This window comes from Zea mays, chromosome 2, assembly GCF_902167145.1.
Source record: "Zea mays cultivar B73 chromosome 2, Zm-B73-REFERENCE-NAM-5.0, whole genome shotgun sequence".
NCBI classification, from domain to species: domain Eukaryota; kingdom Viridiplantae; phylum Streptophyta; class Magnoliopsida; order Poales; family Poaceae; genus Zea; species Zea mays.
The window spans coordinates 15,761,820-15,781,725 of NC_050097.1; the positions used below are offsets into that span (position 1 = coordinate 15,761,820).

The window sequence follows — 19,906 nt, forward strand, 5'->3', positions numbered from 1 at the left end:
GCAAAACATTTTTTAAAATTCTAGGAACAACTCTCCAACCCTACCTATTACCTTACCCGTTGTCCTATCATTTTTCACTATTATTTTGAATCAAACTTATATGTTTTGTAAATGGTGAGATTCGAACTCACAACCTTCTCTCGCGCATACCCTCCTATACCACTACACTACTATATCAATTATGTCTATATTACGTTTCCATTCCCCGTGTACTATAACAAATCGAGAGTAATTTGATTATTTAAGGCACTAAATGAGTTTATTTGAAAATGTGACCAACTATAAAGTTGCATAACTTTTTGAGATCTACAAGTTTTATTTTAATAGTTTCTACATCCGAGACCGTTTACAAAAATTGAATTTTAAATTTGAAAACTTCACACGAAATTTTGAATGATAAGATGATTTCAAATCAAAAAATTGGCAACTACAAAGTTTCATTACATTTCAAGACCTACAACTTTTATTTTGGTGGTTTTTCCATCCGAGACAGTTTGAAAAATTCAAATTTCAAAATTCAAACATAGTTTTGCATAACAAGATGATTTCAAACAAAAACATTATCAACTATAAAGTTTCATAACTCTTCAATACCTACAACTTTCATGTTGGTGGTTTTTTCTTTCGAAGTCGTTTTCAAAATTCAAATTTTAAAATTTTTAAATTCAGACATAGTTTTCGTTGACAATATGACTTCAAATGAAAAGGTTGTCAACTATAAACTTCTATAACTTCTCAAGATCTACAAAGTTTATTTTGGTTGTTTGGTCATTTGTTTATCTCAGATGATGGTTCTTACAATATGCACAAATTCTATACGTCTCTCTCGTAGTTTCATAAACTACGAGAGAGATATAGGTTTTATGAACAAATTTATTTTTATTTTGTCATATGAAGAAATGTTCAATATATAAATTGTACATCATGATGAGTTATACAAATTTATAGTTGAAAACTTTTTCATTTGAATTAAATGCTACTTTAAAATGTGATTTTTAAATTGCCTTTGCCTTGAAGAAAAAACACTCGGCAAAGAGCTCTTTGCCGAGTGTTGTATTTATGACACTCGACAAATAGCCATTTACCGAGTGTCAAAAAAAGACACTCGGCAAAGAAACTCTTTGCCGGGTGTCAAAAATAAAACACTCGACAAAGAGCTTCTTCGCCGAGTATTTTCTTTTACCGAAGATTTTTTGCGTGGCACTCGGCAAAGAGCCAAATTCCGGTAGTGCACACCAGATCCTCAAACCTAACTCAAGTTTGGTGTCATTCTGTTTTTGTTCGACCGAGTTGTTCTTTTTTTTCTTTGTTGTCAGGCTATTTTAGGAGTCGTCAAACTATGCGCGGGGGTGCTTTGCAGACACCAAAGGAATTAGGGCGTGTTGGACTACTGTTCGTCAAATTTCACCTGACTGTTGGACAGCGTTGTTCTGCAGAAACTATTTGGCCTGATCAACGTTTTTGTTCTCGTTTGTTTTTATATTGGCTCGAATGAGTGTATTTGCTCTCGTTTGGTTAGCTAGTGCAAGCTTCTCGTGAGATCCATGACACTTTAAGGTTGAAATTGAAACAGCGGTTAAGTTTTGGCTCCCCACATGGCCACTTATCATCGTCGCCTATTTGGGTCCTTGGAGCCTGGAGGCCACACCAGTAGGTCTCGGCAGGGGAGCAAGCAAGCGGTCGGTCGCCGATGGAGGATGGCAGTGGAACAGACAAAGTGGCATGGCGCTGCCGGCTACCGCAGTGTCAGAGGGCGCACCAAAGCCAGCACTGGCAAACACGCTCGCCGCATGCATGCACACGCCTGGCCCGATCAGACTGGACAGCGAGATCGATCGATGCGCACGGCGCTCGATATGATGGCGCCGGCATCGTCGACGCGACGTCGTTCCACGCCGTGTCCGGAGTGCTGGCCGGTGCAGCGAGATGGATCACTGGCGAAAAGCTATGGCCGGAGCAGGAAGTTCAGAACAAATTTGTTAAAAGTGAGAAGAAGAAAAAAAAAACGTTGCTAAAACTAACTCTCCAGGCCTTCTCACGGCCACGCCAGAGCTTACTATTTTCTGCTGCCGAGTGCCGACCATATATAGTCAATCTCGTCTTAGGAGCTGTTTGGTTGGTTGATTTTCTTCCGTGATCGCTTCCCAATGCCATCCAATCTCATTACAGTATGTTTGGTTGGACCATAACGTAATCAGTAGCGGAGAGATCGGATACGGTCTAGCAGGGGGCAGGGGCTGTTCGTTTCTTCCGGAATAGAGGCCTGGAACCATTCCTAACCGATTTGTTTCTCTAATTTATATAAGTTTTGATCAGCCGGATTGATTTCTGGTCTATTCCTGGACAAAAGAACAAGACCCTAGTGCAGCAGCGATACTGTCCTCCCTCGCCATTATCAGTTTACGGACCTCACTGCGGCTGGTAAACAAACAAAGTCAAATAATTGTTCCGCCGTAACAGATTACGCCGGCAGCCAATTCCATTGCCATTACCGGATCACCCACTGAACCAAACACCACCTTAGCTTTCGGTCGTCCTTTACCGCGGCTTCATCGAATATATAGTACAGTTATATATATAAGATCAAAACATACCTATTAACCGAAGAACACAGAAGCATAATATGATAAAAGAAAAATACGTATACAAGAACGACATCGTAGCAGTTATATCTACTAACAAGCGCATAGAAACAGACAAACAGTTATCTATTAACAAGCATTACTGCAGACAGATAATATTTTATCCAGATTAGTGTCATTTCTTGTGTCAGTGCAAGGTTTGGTACTGTTCTCTCTACCACTGATGAAGAATAGAACCATGATGAAATGCCAGGTTGGCTAATGCGTCAGCTAAAAGAGACGATGTCCTTAATTATGCCTCCCTCGGTGTGGATGGCAAAACAACCCACTCGTGTAGATTAGCTTCGACGGCGGTTCACGATCATCATGTCCGCGACCCTACCCTGTCTGTGAGGTTTGTCCAGGTTCGGGTGAATAATCTAGCTAGAAACACCACTGCATGTTTGCAAAGAGCTAGCCCAGGTGGGTGGCTGTCAATGTAGGATATGACCGGGTACTTGATCTTGGAAACGGATGCGGTAGCTGGTGGTCCAGCAAAGCAAGAGCTTTGGCGTCCGGCTTCTTCTCATTGTCGTCTGGTGGAGGAGCTAATAAAAGTCTCTAACGAAATCAAACTTCTTCATTAGCTTTGTTGAGTGTGTGTTTATTTGTTTATTAAGACCTAGCTGGAAGAGCATGTAATAGGGGCTGCCCCTGCCCACGCCGATCGACGGAGGCAAGGCAGCGTGTGTTCCTCCTAGCTACAATGAACTGGTTCTGAAGAAGACGACGAAGCAATAAAACGAAAACTGTTGGCGAATACAGCTGTGAAAGCGACGGGTCATGACTCATGAGAAAGACGGGCAGACACAAGCGCTCGAAGCTAAGCTATAGAAGATGCCATCGATCGATCCATACCAAGCGGCACGTACGTCCGCCTCCCTTGGGCTTGGGGCGTAGCTGGAGGAGTGGGCCCGTCATCGAAAGGCTAGCCTGGACCTGACACGTGGGGGCCCGGTCGTCCGTAGCAGTCGGCTGCAGTGGTGGTCCTCTCCGACGATCCTCATCCTCCTCTTCCTCTCGTCAGGGAAATTATTGGAGCACGCAAGACGGAAGAAATGTATCTAGTGCACAAGCACAGCCTGTCTGTCTGTGTGTCCTACCACTCCTGCATATATAGGAGTAGAACAGTGGCCCGAAATTGATTACGATGTCATCATCCCATTGTTGACCTACATTGTCAGTCACTAATCTGCAGATATATAGCAGTGCAGCCGACGTTTTCAGTTGACCTGTGGAAGAGCGACAACGAAGGCCGACGGCGAGGTTGTGAAGGGGGTTCTTGTCTGGCAGCACATCAGCGACGATATCCTCATCAGCAGAGGGCGGGGGGAAGAGTTGAGAATCAAACAAGAAAACAACCAGGCATGAACGACCATACGCATTGGTCCGGTGAAGTAGGGGGCGCATGAGGAACCCTTTTCCAACATCAGACGCCTAGCGCAACGACGAAGCACTTGCGCACACCGTCACACGTAGGCGCCTGGACGTTTGGCGAAGATTCACCGCGCGATGTGAAAAAGTAAATCTGAATCTCCTAACTGGATTCCATGCGTCAACTTGATCTTCTTCCCATTCTTTCTTTCTTCCTCACTTGTTCCACTCATTCGTTCTTCCTTACAGGCGGCGTCAGTGTGGCCGAGTGGGTGCGGCGGCCTGCCGGGGGGCGGTGGGCGAGGCCAGTTAGCTAGGGACGGCGTGTTATTAGCCAGGGCCCAGGGGTAGGCGACCAGGCATGCACGACGAGAAAGATGACAAAAAATAGAACAAAATAAACCGTTTTTATGTACGTTGAGAAGAGAGAGAGAAAAAAGATAAAAGTAAAAAATAACTAAAATTAATCTATCTAGTAGTATATACCTAAAGTGCACTTATAGAAGTGCGGTGCGCGGAGCCAGCACTCCGTTTACAAACGGTGATCGACATGATGTCCGGCGCAGGGGCGGGCAGGCAGGCAGCAGCACACTATGCATGTGCATGCATGCATAAGCATGCGCCGCTGCTTTCCTGAGCAACAGCAACAGCCGTCTCCTCTGATCCTCCTTTGCCTGCATGCATGGCTGGCTGGCTGGCTGCTGCTGCGTCTTCGGTCTTCCCCTCCTTTTTCTCTATTGCTTCCGCCTTCCGCTCGCTTTTGAGCTGGGCGCGCCTCTGCCTGTCTGGCCATAGCCATCCACAGCCACGCAAGGGCGCCACGCCGCAGGCTTTTGCATGCCCCCGCGCGTGGAAATTCGAATGCGCAGAGCCCAGGCGCCGCGGCTCCGTGTCGGCGGCGTTGCCCAGCGGTCCGCCTCCGCCTCCGCCTCCGCTTCCCTGTAGCACGCCGCCGTGCGCCTGGAAATATTCATTGGCATTGGCAATGCAACCACGATGACGCCCTGCCTTTTTGACGCCCCCGCATCTGCTGCTGGCGCCTGGCTGGCTGCTTCTTCACACCACATCTCGCCCGGCCCCGGCCTATCTAGTTCCCATGCGTGTAGAGATGTTGTTACTGCTCCCGCTGGCCCATGGGCCGGCATGGACCATGGGGATGCAAATGCAATTGTGGCCAGCGATGCGTGCGTACAGTACAACTACATGCGCCTATCAGTATCAAGCAACAACAACGTCGACAGATCAACAGCGAGTTAAGTGCAACTGCACAATGCGCGGATGCAAGTGTGTAGTGTAGGTGCAGCGTCAGGATCCTACTCCTATTGCCCCCTGAGGGCTTGTTCGGTTACACCAATCCAGAGGGGGATTGGAGGGGTTTAAATCCTCCGCCTAGCCATTTTTGACTAAAAGGGGATTTAATCCCTTCCAATCCCCCTCTGGATTGGTGTAACCGAACATGCCTTGAAGGCTGAAGGAGACGTAGAAGGGAAAAGCGGCGACAATCGTTGCTGTCAGGTCAGGATCAGCCGACCAGCAGATAATTTTGACACGGGAGCTGAGATGGCCAGATGGGCGCGACAGTTGGAGCTTGCCGATAGCAACGTCAACGAGATGAGTTTTTTTAAAAAAAATATCGACTAAGCATTAAAAAAGTAATATTTATAAATAATTTTATCATGAAACTATATCTCAACACGCCCAATCTAACGATATACTATTCTGTATGTTCGGTTAATTAAACTAAAAAGTTTCATTTCTTAACAAGCAAGATGTACGTGCGAGCAAAAAATAGTGGATATGCAGGATTGAACGGGATACTTAATTGCGGTACGGTGCCTCCAGTTTTGTTTTGTTTTGTTTTGTTCTTCAATTCAACATCTTCACTAAAATTTGTATTTATTAGTATTATACTCGCTGATATTTTTTAGAAATATTTAGGATATGTATGGATCGTACAAATTAGTTTGATTTGCAGAAAAAAAATATAGAGAGACGTGGAAATTTTCCTTCGTTTCAAACAGAACGTTAGACTTGGAGTCAACCTGCCGTTTCTCTTGGTTGGGCTTTTATATATCCCTCTTCCTCTAGCGACCTTGGGCTCGAGTAAAAAAAGGGAGGCTCTACCGGTATGGACTCCGATCCCGCACACAATGGTGATGGTCTAGGCCCACCTCGCGCTGGCCTACACGCACGGGCTCTGTGAGGTATTTCTTTTTTATTCTTGATCGTCTACTACTCAGTATATCTATCTATATCTATATCGTTTATGTTATTATACTCCATCTGTCCTAAAATAAAACCAGTCATTAGTGCGCGCATGTTTTTATTAATTAGAGAAATATACGAAGCCTTAGGTATACAAAGTTTAAATTTATAATGCGTATGAAACAATTTAAGAATTAATAGTATAATGTTAACTTTCTAAAGTTTCAGTGAGAGGGGAACAATTAACTATATATACGCTCATGGCAAGAAAGGTATAAAATCTCTTATGTTTTGCTGTTTTAAGAGGAGATTAGTGAGGACACTTGAAGTTACTGTTAAATTATTTCACATGTCTCTAAATTAGTCAAAGTTGTACATGATAAAAGGCAATTTGCATTTGAAGAAGCACTAATAGACTACATGTGATATTTAAGGCAACATATATAGTTTTTCCCTGGAAAAAGAGGTACTTTGGATGGAAACGTTAAGGCAAACAAAATATAAAATATTTAAAATTAGAAGGAAAGTTTTTTTTAAAAAAAAAATGGCAACATCTCAATACTGAGAGAGCCCAAAGATATATATATATTTGCTTCACATATGGCATGAATATACTTTTTGCTTTCAAATATTAACGAAAGGAATATCATGTTTTCTGGAGCGTTGGGATCGGCAAGCAGAGCTGTCAAGTTCAGCACCGTACATGCACAAAACATTAACATCCATTTCACCAAAAGGAAATTGAAAAGATAAAAAATATTTGGCCCGCGCGGCACATGCCATTCAAGTTGTCATTTCTATATGTTTATTGGTTTTACATAAATATTTCTTTAGACAACATGAAAACCTCGAGAAAGGCATTCACAATATTACAGTATCTTTTGGTGGGTGTAACGTCATCAAAGGGAAAGAAAAAGACAGTGCGACATAGAATTTCGTGCGTTCATAGTGCGAGGTGGATGGTCCCGCCGTACATTTTGGTATCTCCATACAGTTTTGGTTTTTAATAAATAAAAGACATAAAAATATATTTTAACTTCTAGTTTGTTTTCAGTTATGTTGCTAGTTGACGACCATTACTGTTGATTCGTGGAGATATAGAACATTCGTAGAACAAACGAGCCCTTCCATTAGGGCAAGTTCAATCTATAGCATCCTGATAGTTTTTTCAAGTAGAAGAGACAACTTAAAAATTATATACTACAAATGAGTCACACTATAAATATAGTTAAGAGACGATATATATGAAAATTTGTATAGAAACCGAGACTATTCGTGAAGAACTTGTCTCTTGTATTATTTTTCATTTAGCCCTTTAGATACCCCTCAAAAGATAGGTATTAAATAGGGTTGTACGTGCGCTTATGGGGATGACACTTGTCGCAGACGTTCATGGCAGCAGCATGAGTCGGTGCTCACCACCCCTCCCCTCTACTTTTTTTACCTCCCCGCACACCCACGTTTCCCAATAGTGTGTAGCCATGGCCATTCGATCTTCGCCACTACCAATGGAAACCCCCTTGGCACCTCTGCAACTGTAGTGACGGGTGCACTCGCCTTGTAACCTTCCACCCCGGCTCTTCTTCTATCTAGGGTTGTAAATGGACGGAAAAAATCCCGTCCCGACCCGACCCATTTTCTACATTCAATCCGCCCATTTCTAGATTTCCGGAAAAATGCGGGTTCGGGACGGGTTACGGGTTAGGAGTCAGCGGGATCGGGACGGAAACGGGAAAGGCTATTTTCCGTTCGGATTATCGGGATCCCGTATTTGATCGGGATATTTCCGGATTAAACCCGGATTTAACCCGAGGATTAAGGCCCACCACCACTCACTCGTCGGGCCCAAAGCGGCCAAGCCCACCACTCCACGTCCAGTTCTCCACACACACGTGAACGCTAACCCTAAGCCCATTCCCTCGGTGGCTGCCTGGCTGGACGCCTGGACACCTCCAATCCCCAGACCCCATGCTTCACCGCTTCAGCCCCGCCGGCGCCGAGCGGCCGACTCGCCGACGGCCGACTCCAATCCCCAGGCTTCAGCCCCGCCGAGCGGCCGACTCGTCGACGGCCAACTCGCACGTGCTTCCGCCGGCAGCCTGGCACAGCAAGCAGGAAGCAGCAAGCAAGAATCAGCGGTCGGTCGGGCGTACGACAGCAAGCAGGAAGCAGCACAGGCGTCTCCATCCTACAGGTAATTACTAATACGTACTAGTACTAGCAGCAAGGTATTTGGTTCCTGCTTCCTGCTTGCTAGGTACTACGTACTAGTACTAGCAGCAAGCTATTTAGCGCTTGGCGTTGCTGCTTCTTGCAGTCAGATTCTAAAAGTGTTATTTCAATTGTGGCTGAACTAAAACCCTCAGAGACAAATCCTCTATCCCCTAATGCGAGCCACTTGATGGATGATGAGGTAATTTGTTGCTACCTTGCTAGAAGCCTAGAACTTATTGATTGCTGCTACATTGTTGCTTGCTACCTTACTGTCAATGTCATGTTCCTACTTTCTTTGCTGCTTGATGCTTTTCAGCCCACAAGCATACATGCTTGCTTGCTGCTAGTGCTTTTGCTTCCTGCTTGCTGGCTTGCTGCAGCCCCATACATACATTTCTTGTTGCAGGTTGCTTGCTACTTGATGCTTCCTGCGAGGCTGCTACCTATCATTTGCAAATACTTATACATATGTATTCTAAAATGTAGGAACATGACCGGGATAGTGATTCCTAATTCATGAATGAAGATGGCGAGCTGTGAAGAAATCTTACAAATGTGTGTTTGATGTCATGAAGACATTGAAGAATGAAGACCTTATATTGTGTCCATATGTGTGTGTCGGTGTGTGAGTGTGACTATAAGTCTATTACTCTATTAATTGTTATTGTGTATGGACTGAATTTATGTGGGCAGAGTGAGTGTAAGTTTACTTGTTGGATACTTGGATTTGGAATTGTGTTATGTGCTCATGTACTATTGTGGACTTATTTTCATGTTGTTCAATGGCTATGTGGTCAACTGGTCATGTAATCATGTGGTGATGTGGACTTATTTTCCGGTTAATTTTTCCGTTGAGGTAATTTCCGTTCGTTTTCGGTTAATTTTCGGCCGTTTTGGTTCGTTTCCGTAAACCGGTATAACCCGGACCCGTTTCCGCCCGTGGTTGTTCCGCTCCCGCTCCCATTTCCGATGAAGAATTGCGGGAGCGGAAACGGGAGAAGAGTTTTTCCGTCCGTTTCCGTCCGTTTTCATCGCTAGTTCTATCGGTGACGAGGTCGACAGACCAGGAGGCCGGGTCACGTGGCCTCTATGGGTCGTTGCTATAGGCGCCAGTGACCACCCTAGTGAGCTACTTCACTAAAAGTTGAAAGAGGAAAAGAGTTCATAAGATGGCATTAAAATTGATAAAGCAATTAAAACTAGATGACAAATAAGAAACATAAAAGTTGAAAGAGGAAGATGACGAAGAGGAGCATTAGTATATCAATTTTTTTATGAATTAAGTAATTTTTGTTTTTTTCTAAAAAAGATTTTTATTTGTTTTATGATTTATGTAAATTGTATTAGCTTAGTTATGTACTCAGATGAATTTATATTTAAATAAAATATCATGTTTCGTTTTCACTAAAAGTGTATAGAAAGTTGATATGATGCTGAAATGCATGTAGACTATAGATTGACATTAAGTACTGTGTACTGGAGGTGTTCGGGTAGATAAAGGATCTATTTGGTTCAGCTTTTTCTGACCAGCTTTTCTGAGAATCTGACTGTGTAGAGAATCTGTGTATTATTAGGATTACGTGCGGAGGAAGATAAAAGTGTCCATAGGACTTAGGATCTAGAAAGTGACAGATTCCTACTATTGTAACGACTCAACCGATTATGTGTTTATATTTATGTTGAATGGTTTTTACCCAAACGAATTTTATAAAAGCTGACTGAAAAGCTGAGCGTTTGGCAGTCCACATCAGTTTTCGGTGGCCAGAAGCTCCAAAAAACTAAAATAAACATGGGCAAAAGTTGATGACGATGGATAGCACGATCGATAGTAGCGCATAGCTGGAAATCCTACGCGATAACTGAGAGAATACGGCGAGTACAGAATTCACTACAGGGCCGGCTAGTAAACCAACGAATAATCCTACGGAATAATATTTTTACTTTTTTTGGCGGCGTGGAACGCAGAACGCCGCCACGCAGCCGATAAACAAATCGATGGACCGAACCATTCGAAGCCTTTTTCACTTTTGCAACGCCGGCACGGCCGCACGGCACCACGCCACTACCGTCGTACGTAATAATTTGTCAAACCGCCGCAATGGACGCCCTGGAATTTGGTAGCGTACCTCTGCACACACGCGTACGTAGCCTACTAGCCTCCACGTCGAAGGAAAAAAAAATTGTCACCAATGAGGTCACCGAGCAGACGTCACTGGGACTGACGCCATCAGGTCAGCATCTCCGACGTCATCAGCAGGTAAGCAATCTGCCAATCTCCCCCGGTCGTCACCAGCGCGAGATGCCAAATTGCGCAGCGCAGCACTCAGCTCCTGGATCCGCCCGCCGAGAGCAACCTCCAGGGCAGATTTGACGGGGTCCTCGCCGCGTCAAGCTCCAATCAAGACGAGGCTTGGCTATAGCCCCCCTGACCCCGGCCCCGAGCGGGGGCCGCGAAAGATCGAATCGTGATCGCGAGACAAGCCATGGCCGACCGAATCGACAGGCTAACCCCGAGAGGCGAGAGGCGATGGACGACGTGAGGTCCTCAAGGGTGCAACGACGTCGACGGGCCGCGCGCCCCTACCCGCTCCGCTTTGCGGCTGTAGTGTAGCGTACGATGCCGATGCGTGGGCGGCGCCGATATTTTTCTCGGCGCTCAACAACCATGTGATTCGCACGCGCGCCGATTCACAGAACCGGAAAAATAAAATGGTTGTTGGCTATCGTCCGGTACTGGCCGCAACCGAGGGGGGGGGGGGACTGGTCTGGTGGCGCGTCCGCCGCGGCACATGCGGCCGTGTCGGCGCCGTGCCTCCGGGACGGCGACGCTGATAACCCGTGGAGCTTGCATGTGTAAACGTCTGGCGTGGCTAGATTTCCATCCTCGTATGCGATGCGATGCGTGGCGGACCTTCGGAGGGGGGCCGGGTCACGACACTGCATGCGTGTCGGACTGATCCTACACCGACGAAGGGCTGGCTAACTGCACGATGACGTTCACGGCACGACGGCGACCGTCGGCACTCGTCACGCCCGGGATGGAGGCTCTCAGTTGCCATTATATATGTCCAACGGGCCGACCAGCCATGGGCACAGCTGGGGCCGACACGAGGTTTATGAGTCCTGCACGGTTAAGTATCGTGCTAGGTTAACCTGGCCTATGGGCTGCCTGACACGGTCTAGATTCGGTACGTTTATTCTTACACGAGGCGTGTCGGATCGGAGGTACGACAGGCTCGTCGTATTGGACTCCGGCCCCTAAACCAATAAAACACTCTAAAGTTCAGGATTTAAAAGCAATAATTAAACTTATTTTAGATTTAATTAATTATATTTATAATTTCAGATATATAATTAGACAATCAATTTTGGATACACATATAAATATATATATCACAATTTAAAATGCTCTCGTATAATAATAGAATCATCAGCTAAAAATAGACTGGTTGTTACAAAACCAGTCAATCAAACAGGTTGTTATCGTATCTACCCTTTAAACGGGCTACGCTCGTGTCTACACCGTGGACCAGACGACTGGTCCAAGCGTGACATGACTATCGGGTCGGATCGGCCCAGCACGCTTCTAGTCGGGTAGAGCCATCCTCGTGTCGGACCACCATCGTGTAGTTGCCATGGGTACTAGGCGCAGCGAGTGCTCTAGCAGACGGAGAACACGGGCGGCGCCGCCAGCGGCAATCAACATAACCTGGTCGGCAGCCGACTGCTGGAAAGCTTGGGTTCTCCAGGCTGCCAGATTATTAACCACGCGGCATTTTTACGAGCTGGGGATGAAGGTGATCACGTGTTGTCCCTGTCGTTTTCGCTCGCGAAAACCACAACTCGGACCTGGCTCCTGTAGTACTACATACAACAGCGAATGGTCACGGCTCCATTACGACACTCCGACAAACCAATGTGGTTTGGTTCGGCCGTTCAGTCAATCTAGTACTCCTATAATATTGCAAAGACGCCTCCCTGGGTGCCTATAAAAGGAGCGGCAAAACGAAGCATGCTATCAGCCAGCACTAAACTACAGCTAACACTGCAGCCCCAAGATCGATCGAGCGTCCACAGCCCCAAGGAACATAGTATAACATGGCCCCAGCCATTTCCAAGCCTCTCCTTACCGATCTCGTTGCACAGATCGGGAAGGTCCCATCGAGCCACATCAGGCCTGTCGGAGACCGCCCGGACCTCGCCAATGTCGACAACGAGTCCGGCGCCGGGATCCCGCTCATCGACCTCAAGAAGCTCAACGGCCCGGAGCGCCGTAAGGTGGTGGAGGCCATCGGCAAGGCCTGCGAATCCGACGGCTTCTTCATGGTACGTAACGGGTCGTACGACGACCTTATGGAACAAACAACCAACCAACCAGCTAGCAGACTGACACTGGTTAGCGCACGTGAATGCGCGCGTGTCGTGTGGACAGGTGACGAACCACGGCATCCCGGCGGCGGTCGTGGAGGGCATGCTGCGCGTGGCGCGGGAGTTCTTCCACCTGCCGGAGTCGGAGCGGCTCAAGTGCTACTCCGACGACCCCAACAAGGCGATCCGGCTGTCCACCAGCTTCAACGTGCGCACGGAGAAGGTCAGCAACTGGCGCGACTTCCTGCGCCTGCATTGCTACCCCCTCCAGAGCTTCGTCGACCAGTGGCCGTCAAACCCGCCGTCCTTCAGGTGACCGTTCCATCCTCCCTCAATCCGTCTCTCAATTTGCTTTCGTCTCTCTCTCTCTCTCTCTCTCTCTGCGTCTCTCTCTGCGGTGAAGCTGACTTTACGGCTCTCTGATTTTTCTCGTCTCCGGTCCTCCGATCGTACCAAATCAACTCGAACGGTTGTTTTGTCAAACTCAGCTTTTTTTTCTTTTCTTTTTTTCCTTTTCAAAAGGAAGGACTTGTCAAACCGAAACTTGAAACGACTTACATGTTCGACGTTGACCATTCCTGAAAAAGCATGAAAAAAAAAGAAAAACGATCGAACGACTGTCACACAGAAAGTCGACCATGCTGGTAACTGTTATTCCGTCGCCGAGAAATACAGCTCAGCTCGAGTGCTCGACGCATGCATGCAGCAGCAAGCAGCATCGCAAATTGACAAGTCGTACGCGTGGTGGCTGCTTTGCTTTGACAGGCAAGTGGTGGGCACCTACGCGACGGAGGCCAGGGCGCTGGCGCTGAGGCTGCTGGAGGCCATATCGGAGAGCCTGGGCCTGGAGCGGAGCCACATGGTGGCGGCCATGGGGAGGCACGCGCAGCACATGGCGGTGAACTACTACCCGCCGTGCCCGCAGCCGGAGCTCACCTACGGGCTGCCGGGCCACAAGGACCCCAATGCCATCACGCTGCTGCTGCAGGACGGCGTCTCCGGCCTCCAGGTGCAGCGTGGCGGCCGCTGGGTGGCCGTCAACCCCGTGCCCAACGCGCTGGTCATCAACATCGGAGACCAGATGCAGGTAACGCGCATGCACTTCCAGTCGCAACTGAGATTCTTGCTGTCGTCGTAATCTGGGCTCGCTGAACAAAGTCGTCGCCTATTGTATCCGATGCATGCATGGATGCAGGCACTGAGCAACGACCGGTACAAGAGCGTGCTCCACCGCGTGATCGTCAACAGCGAGAGCGAGCGGATCTCGGTGCCGACGTTCTACTGCCCGTCCCCGGACGCGGTGATCGCGCCGGCCGACGCGCTGGTGGACGACGGCCACCCTCTGGCCTACCGCCCCTTCACTTACCAGGAGTACTACGACGCGTTCTGGAACATGGGCCTCCAGTCGGCCAGCTGCCTCGACCGGTTTAGGCCCGGAGGATCGTTGGAGTGAGTGAACTACGCCGGCCACGACAGGGAAAAAAAAATGAAGACCTTTTTGTATTCTTGAGCATCTGCCAATAACTGGATCTTTGAAATCCTCCTCTGGACTGGAGTCTTGGATTCCCTTCGGGTCCCACCTAACATTACGTTGGGTCCACCCTGAAGATGCAGACAAGGTTTAGGTTGACAAATTCCGATGTAAGGATGATTTTGTCCAACTTATTACTATTTCCTTGTGCTAATTACAAAGTACAGATGTAAGCTTCCACAAAACATTGCTTTTGATAGATGTTGATCCATCCATTACAAATTCTAAGTTAATTAGACTTTTCTGAGAATAAAAAGTATATAACTTTTGTTATGTACCTAAATATGGTCTCTTTTCAGATATGTATCAAACACCAATTGTTTAGAGAAGTAATGGAAGTACAAACAATGTATGTCACGTTATTGAAAAAAAGACAGGAGTTGAAAATCAATTTGAGAGGCAGATTAAACATCTTTAGGTCCGATCATGGTGGAGAGTATTTCTCAAACGAATTCAACTCATCCTGTGAAGAACAAGAGATCATTCATGAGAAGACACCTCTCTATTCGCCACAATTCAATTGGATTGCGGAAAAAAGAACCAGACTCTACTAGGATGGTTAACGCCATGTTAGAATCATCAAGACATTCTAAGGAATGCTATAATGACTTGTATGTCTTGTCCTAAATAGGGTTTTCATGAAAAATCAGCAAAAAGCACCATTCAAGGAATGGGAGATTAAATCCCCTTTTGCTCAATTTTTATTAGGGAGTGATTTAATCCCCTCCAACCATCTTCGATATAGACGCAATCTAACAAGTCCTTAAGGAGGCGCGCCATTGCAATGAGGTAGAAACAAAAGGAAATGTTGACCCATACTTGCTGTGGGAATTAATTTGCACATGTCATGGATGGTTTGTTTTCATAGGGACCATGAATGTCAATTTCTGGAATTGACAATAATGTGGAACTTTTTCTTGTGTGGTGTCGCACTTTTTGTTGCGCAACTGGTTACGATTGTCATAGCATGGCCTATACTTTCGTGTGGACCGATACATTATTATAAGAGGTTGAAGTCGAACTCTTTTTCCATTAGTAAAACAAAGCTAGTTTATCTTTTCATTTATTTTTTTTAATGTCATTGAAATCTTTGCCCCCTGTCACCTTTTGGCTCATAGGATGTTCATGTATATCAGTGTTGCATGTTTCAGTAAACCACGTGATTGGTTCTCTCCAGCGCTTGGCTCACTGCAACCTGTGGCTCATCAGATGCGGCTCCGTAGATGCAAGCATAAGTTGCTCAATTTAGTTTGGATTGCACCCGTGCCCGCATGCCTCGTCATAGACATGCTCCGTAGATGCAAGCATAAATTTTAAAACATGTTTATACATCAATTAGAATGTTTTGGGAACTTTTTAAAATTTAAGATAATTTTACTTTTTTCTTAGAGTGAATCTAAATTTTGGAAGCTTCAAAATATATTTTTATAAGGTCTAAGTGTTTTTTTGGATTAGAATGTGCAAATGTATCTTCAAGATTTGTTTGGAATTTTTAAAATCTTAAAGATGTTTGTGTGGCTAATAGCTTTATCAAGTATTTATGTTACTTTAACTAAAAGAAGACAAAATTGTTATTAAAGTCTTTTTGAAAAGGGCACATTGATAATTTGAATGATTTTATGAGCTTAGGTCGATATGCAAGTTGTCCACCCAATTGTCTACTATTAAATGTGTTGTAGTCGACTAGCATTTGCAATTATGTACTCCCTTCATTTTTTTATTTGTTGTGGTATAGTTTAAAAATAAACTAGCTAGCCACAAATATTTAATAACGGAGGTAGTAATACGCATCAGCGTGCACATGATCTACTAATATGTATTTAGTTGTTCACGTCATCGTGTCACCCATCCACTAACATTAATTTATAATAGTTTATTTCTTCATATAAGTAATTATACGTAGTCTAAATTTATTTCAAGTTATTTGCAATTCCCACGGTAAGGTACGGGCAGGCTTCTAGCCTATCTAAAATTTTGAATTAGATGAGCTGATGAGGCAGACAAAGGGTAAAAATGGACTTCTTTACAACCTCCAACTCCTCCAACTTGTGACCAACACGTAGTCATCAAGTTCCATAATGCGCTGATGTTCACGCTTCACGTACCGCTACCACGACATTTGTGGTCCAGATGCTGCTGCAACGACCACACGCAAATCGCTATTACGCTGGGGCTCGAAAAATACCACCAAGCCAACTGTTTGGCCACAAGCCCACAACGCTCGATTGCTGCTTCCTCTCTTATAGCCCAACTAGGGATGGCAACGGAGAATTCCCCGTCGGGTTTTAGCTCCCCAAACCCGTCCCCGTGACAAAAAAATTTCCCCGCGGGGATCCCCACGAACGCTTGCGGGGGATATTTCTTCCCCATCCCCGTTCCCCGCGGGGATAAATCCCCGTCGGGGATCCCCATCCCCACTTAAATTATAATTAAATCATACTTCATTTGTTATTAATGTAAAATATTGTCACTTATACACATTGTTAGATGTAAAATTCATTATGTGCACATTAAAATTAATGTATTTGTACAACGGGTGATCTCTTGACAAGGTAATTCTTTACTTTTATCATTAACTATTACATCAAAACATTGTCACATGTAAGTTTAACGGGTCCCCACGGGGAACGGGGATGGGGAATGCTTCCCCATCCCCGTCCCCGTTTACCCGTCGGGGGAGAACTTTTCCCCATTTACATCGCCGTGGGGAAGAAACTTCCCCATCCCCATCCCCTAATAGAGGAATTCCCCGCGGGGAATCGGGGATCGGGTCCCCATTGCCATCTCTAAGCCCAACCGACTGGCGACTGCAACGCGCAACCTCCGCTATTGATGTGCCTGTTGTTGCAGCTTATAAAGAAGCGCCTGTTGCAAGCAAGAATTCCACGCAGGCAGCAGCACGCGGCTGCGCTCGATCAGGCATCAGTGATGTGCTACCACAGCCTACCGCGTATGTATCGCCGATGAGCAACCCCAGCTTCGACCACAGCTACGAGCTCCCTCTGCGGCGAAACCTCCTGCTTCTGCGCGACCTCCTCGACCTCCTCCGCTTCATCGCCGGGGTGATCCTGGACCGCCTCGGCGTCGCGCCGTGCCAGGGCGAGGTGCATCTGCCAGGACAGGCTTTAGGCGGCGTCGGCGAGCATGTCAACGATGTTGACTTGGAACGCCTCCTGGAGGCGATGCTGTGGGAGACCGTGACGCGGTCGCTCACGGCTCCACGGTACAGGCGGCGGCGGGTTGCGCAGCCGGCGGACGTCCAGCTGGACGCAGAAGGCGACGCCGAGGGCGCGGCCGTCTGCGCGATTTGCTTGGCGGGTCTGGAACAGGGAGATTTCCAGGCGGTCGTGGAGCTGTGCGGCTGCTCGCACGCGTTTCACGCCGCCTGCATCGATGCTTGGGTCCGCAGTGGCGACGGTGCGGCCACCTGCCCGCTGTGCCGCGCGCCCATGTTGCCCACGGCGTGGGACGACGTGCAGAGTTCGTTCGGCGCTCGCCGGGGTGACTGAGGTTTCTGTCTCCCTCCCGTATAGTAATTGCTGCGCTAGCACGTCTCGACAGACAGACAGATAGATAGATAAACATGCGCCATCGTCTATAGCGGAAAGATGCAATAATGTGTATGCATGTATTCGCGCGGATCGATCGTTTCCCTCTGAACTAAGATTCTTGCTCTTTTCGGCTTACAAAAAGATTGATGCTCTTATCTGCGTCCGTGCTCGCCTTGCTCGATGCGAGGGAACAGAAGGGGGCGTCCATGACTCCATGCTCGCCTAGGGATTGGGGATTGGGAGGCGGTGTTGTGTGGCTGGGACCTCGATTTAGGTTTGGGAATAAGGCTATCCGCAGCGGGTTCCTCTAAATTTTTCCCCTATATCACTTTTTTGGGTCACATCATCAATAGTGTATCCCCTACTTTTTCATCTCCCGCAGTGGTTTCCCCTAAATATTCCCCCTATATCCCACTACAATATAAAATATAATTTTCTATACCTACTTTTCATCTACTATCAATTTTTCTTCTACTATTAATTAAAGGCGGGCCCACAGGAACAGTGGTAGGGGAGAGCGCGCGCGCTGCAGCTGAGGGGAGAGAGAAGAGTACCGCGCGGTGGAGTGCGCGATAGCGTGCTGCGCTGCGGGCTTTAGCGCGCGCGCTGTAGCCGCCATGCAAGGGAGCGCGCGCGGTAGCGTGCGGCGCTGCGGGCAGTCTAAGGCTAGCTGCAGCGCCATCCGCTACACCCGCGCTCCCCTTTCCCTGTAGCGATTTAGAGCGACGCTCACGCTGCAGCGGCGCGCCCTAAACGGCTCCCTACGTGCTACAGGCGTAGGGGAGGACGCGCACGTCCCCCAGATCAAGGGGAGCACTGTAGCGCCCCCTTGCACAGTGCTCCCCTATTTAATAGTTGAACAAAAATAGAAATAAAAGATGAATAGGGGTAGATAATAATATTTTATAGTTGTAGTGGAGTATAGGGGGATAATATAGGGGAAACCGTTGCAGGAGATGAAAATTTAGGGGGTGAAATGTTGATGATGTGACGCAAAAAAGTGATATAGGGGGGAAAATTTAGGGGGAACGCTTGCGGATAGCCTAAGGCTGTCTGCAGCCATGTCCGCGAGGCCGCCCTCTCCCCTACGTCTAGCGGCTACAGAAGCTCTCTACGGCCGCAACGGCATCCTCTACGAAGCCCCCCACACAGCAGATGTGAACAGCAACACGCTGCAGCTAGTGCGAATTCGCTGTCCCCCTTCAACTATTCATTTGTACGACTGTTTTTTAATAGGTGAAGAAAAAATAGTAATAGATGATGAATAGAGTTGGATAATGATATTTTATAGTTGTAGTGAAGTATAGGGGGAGAATATAGGGAGAACCGCTGTGGGAGATAAAAAAGTAGGGAATGAAATGTTGATGTGACGCAAAAAAGTAATATAGGAGAAAAATTTAGAGGGAACCGCTGCGGACAGTCTAAGAAATGTGATAGGGGAACTTCTGGGATAGCCTCAACAGTTCCTTAAAACCATGGTCTCTATTCTTATTTTAGAGAAAAAGAGAGAAAAAAATATGTCCAACAGTCTAAGATCTAACCTCCTTATTTTCTCGAGGTCGAATACCATGCCATGCGCTGCGCAAATTTTTGCCGCTCGCCAAGCTCTCAATCCACTCTGTTGTTCCCAGTCCGCGCCATTTTCCTCCATTCTCGCCTCGGCCCGCTCACCTCTCCTCTCGCGCCCGCCACGGCAGCTGCCGCCCCATCCTTCGGCGAATAGGATTTCTTCAAGATCCAGCGGATCCCAACGCTGGCGCTGGCATCGGCGGCACAGAGCCGAAGAAGCGGAAGCAGAAGCCTAGTGGCGCGCTAGCGGTGCTGAAGAAGAAGAGGCGGAGGCCGCTGCCCTTCATCCCCAGCACTGACCCGGCGCAGCGGCTCTGGCAGATGTTGTGCCTGCTCGTTTTTTCAGCTTGTTGCAACAGCAAAAGAGTATTCTCCGGGTTTGGAACACGCAGCCGCAACACAGCCAAAGGTAGTGGAAGCGATTGGAGAGCAACGATGCTGTAACGTCCTGAATTTGGGGTAGAATTTTTCTT

General features: G+C 47.2%; 3 protein-coding genes across 3 annotated transcripts; all 3 read left to right on the top strand.

Annotated features, from left to right (window-relative positions):
• The first annotated feature begins 8,074 nt into the window (after positions 1 to 8,074).
• LOC100276647 (uncharacterized) lies at positions 8,075 to 9,243 on the top strand. Its single transcript, NM_001150384.2, has 3 exons — positions 8,075 to 8,394; positions 8,567 to 8,613; positions 8,901 to 9,243. The coding sequence occupies exons 1-3, from the start codon at positions 8,169 to 8,171 to the stop codon at positions 8,925 to 8,927; spliced, it is 300 nt and encodes a 99-aa protein (NP_001143856.2). The 5' UTR covers positions 8,075 to 8,168; the 3' UTR covers positions 8,928 to 9,243.
• Positions 9,244 to 12,442: 3,199 nt separating this feature from the next.
• LOC100501142 (uncharacterized) lies at positions 12,443 to 14,702 on the top strand. Its single transcript, NM_001365475.1, has 4 exons — positions 12,443 to 12,740; positions 12,847 to 13,094; positions 13,548 to 13,869; positions 13,978 to 14,702. The coding sequence occupies exons 1-4, from the start codon at positions 12,513 to 12,515 to the stop codon at positions 14,233 to 14,235; spliced, it is 1,056 nt and encodes a 351-aa protein (NP_001352404.1). The 5' UTR covers positions 12,443 to 12,512; the 3' UTR covers positions 14,236 to 14,702.
• A 2,496-nt stretch (positions 14,703 to 17,198) lies between these two features.
• LOC100284649 (zinc finger, C3HC4 type family protein) lies at positions 17,199 to 17,974 on the top strand. The gene has a single exon (NM_001157544.2). It carries the CDS (start codon positions 17,277 to 17,279, stop codon positions 17,820 to 17,822), a length of 546 nt encoding a protein of 181 aa, NP_001151016.2. The 5' UTR covers positions 17,199 to 17,276; the 3' UTR covers positions 17,823 to 17,974.
• The last annotated feature ends 1,932 nt before the right edge of the window (positions 17,975 to 19,906 follow it).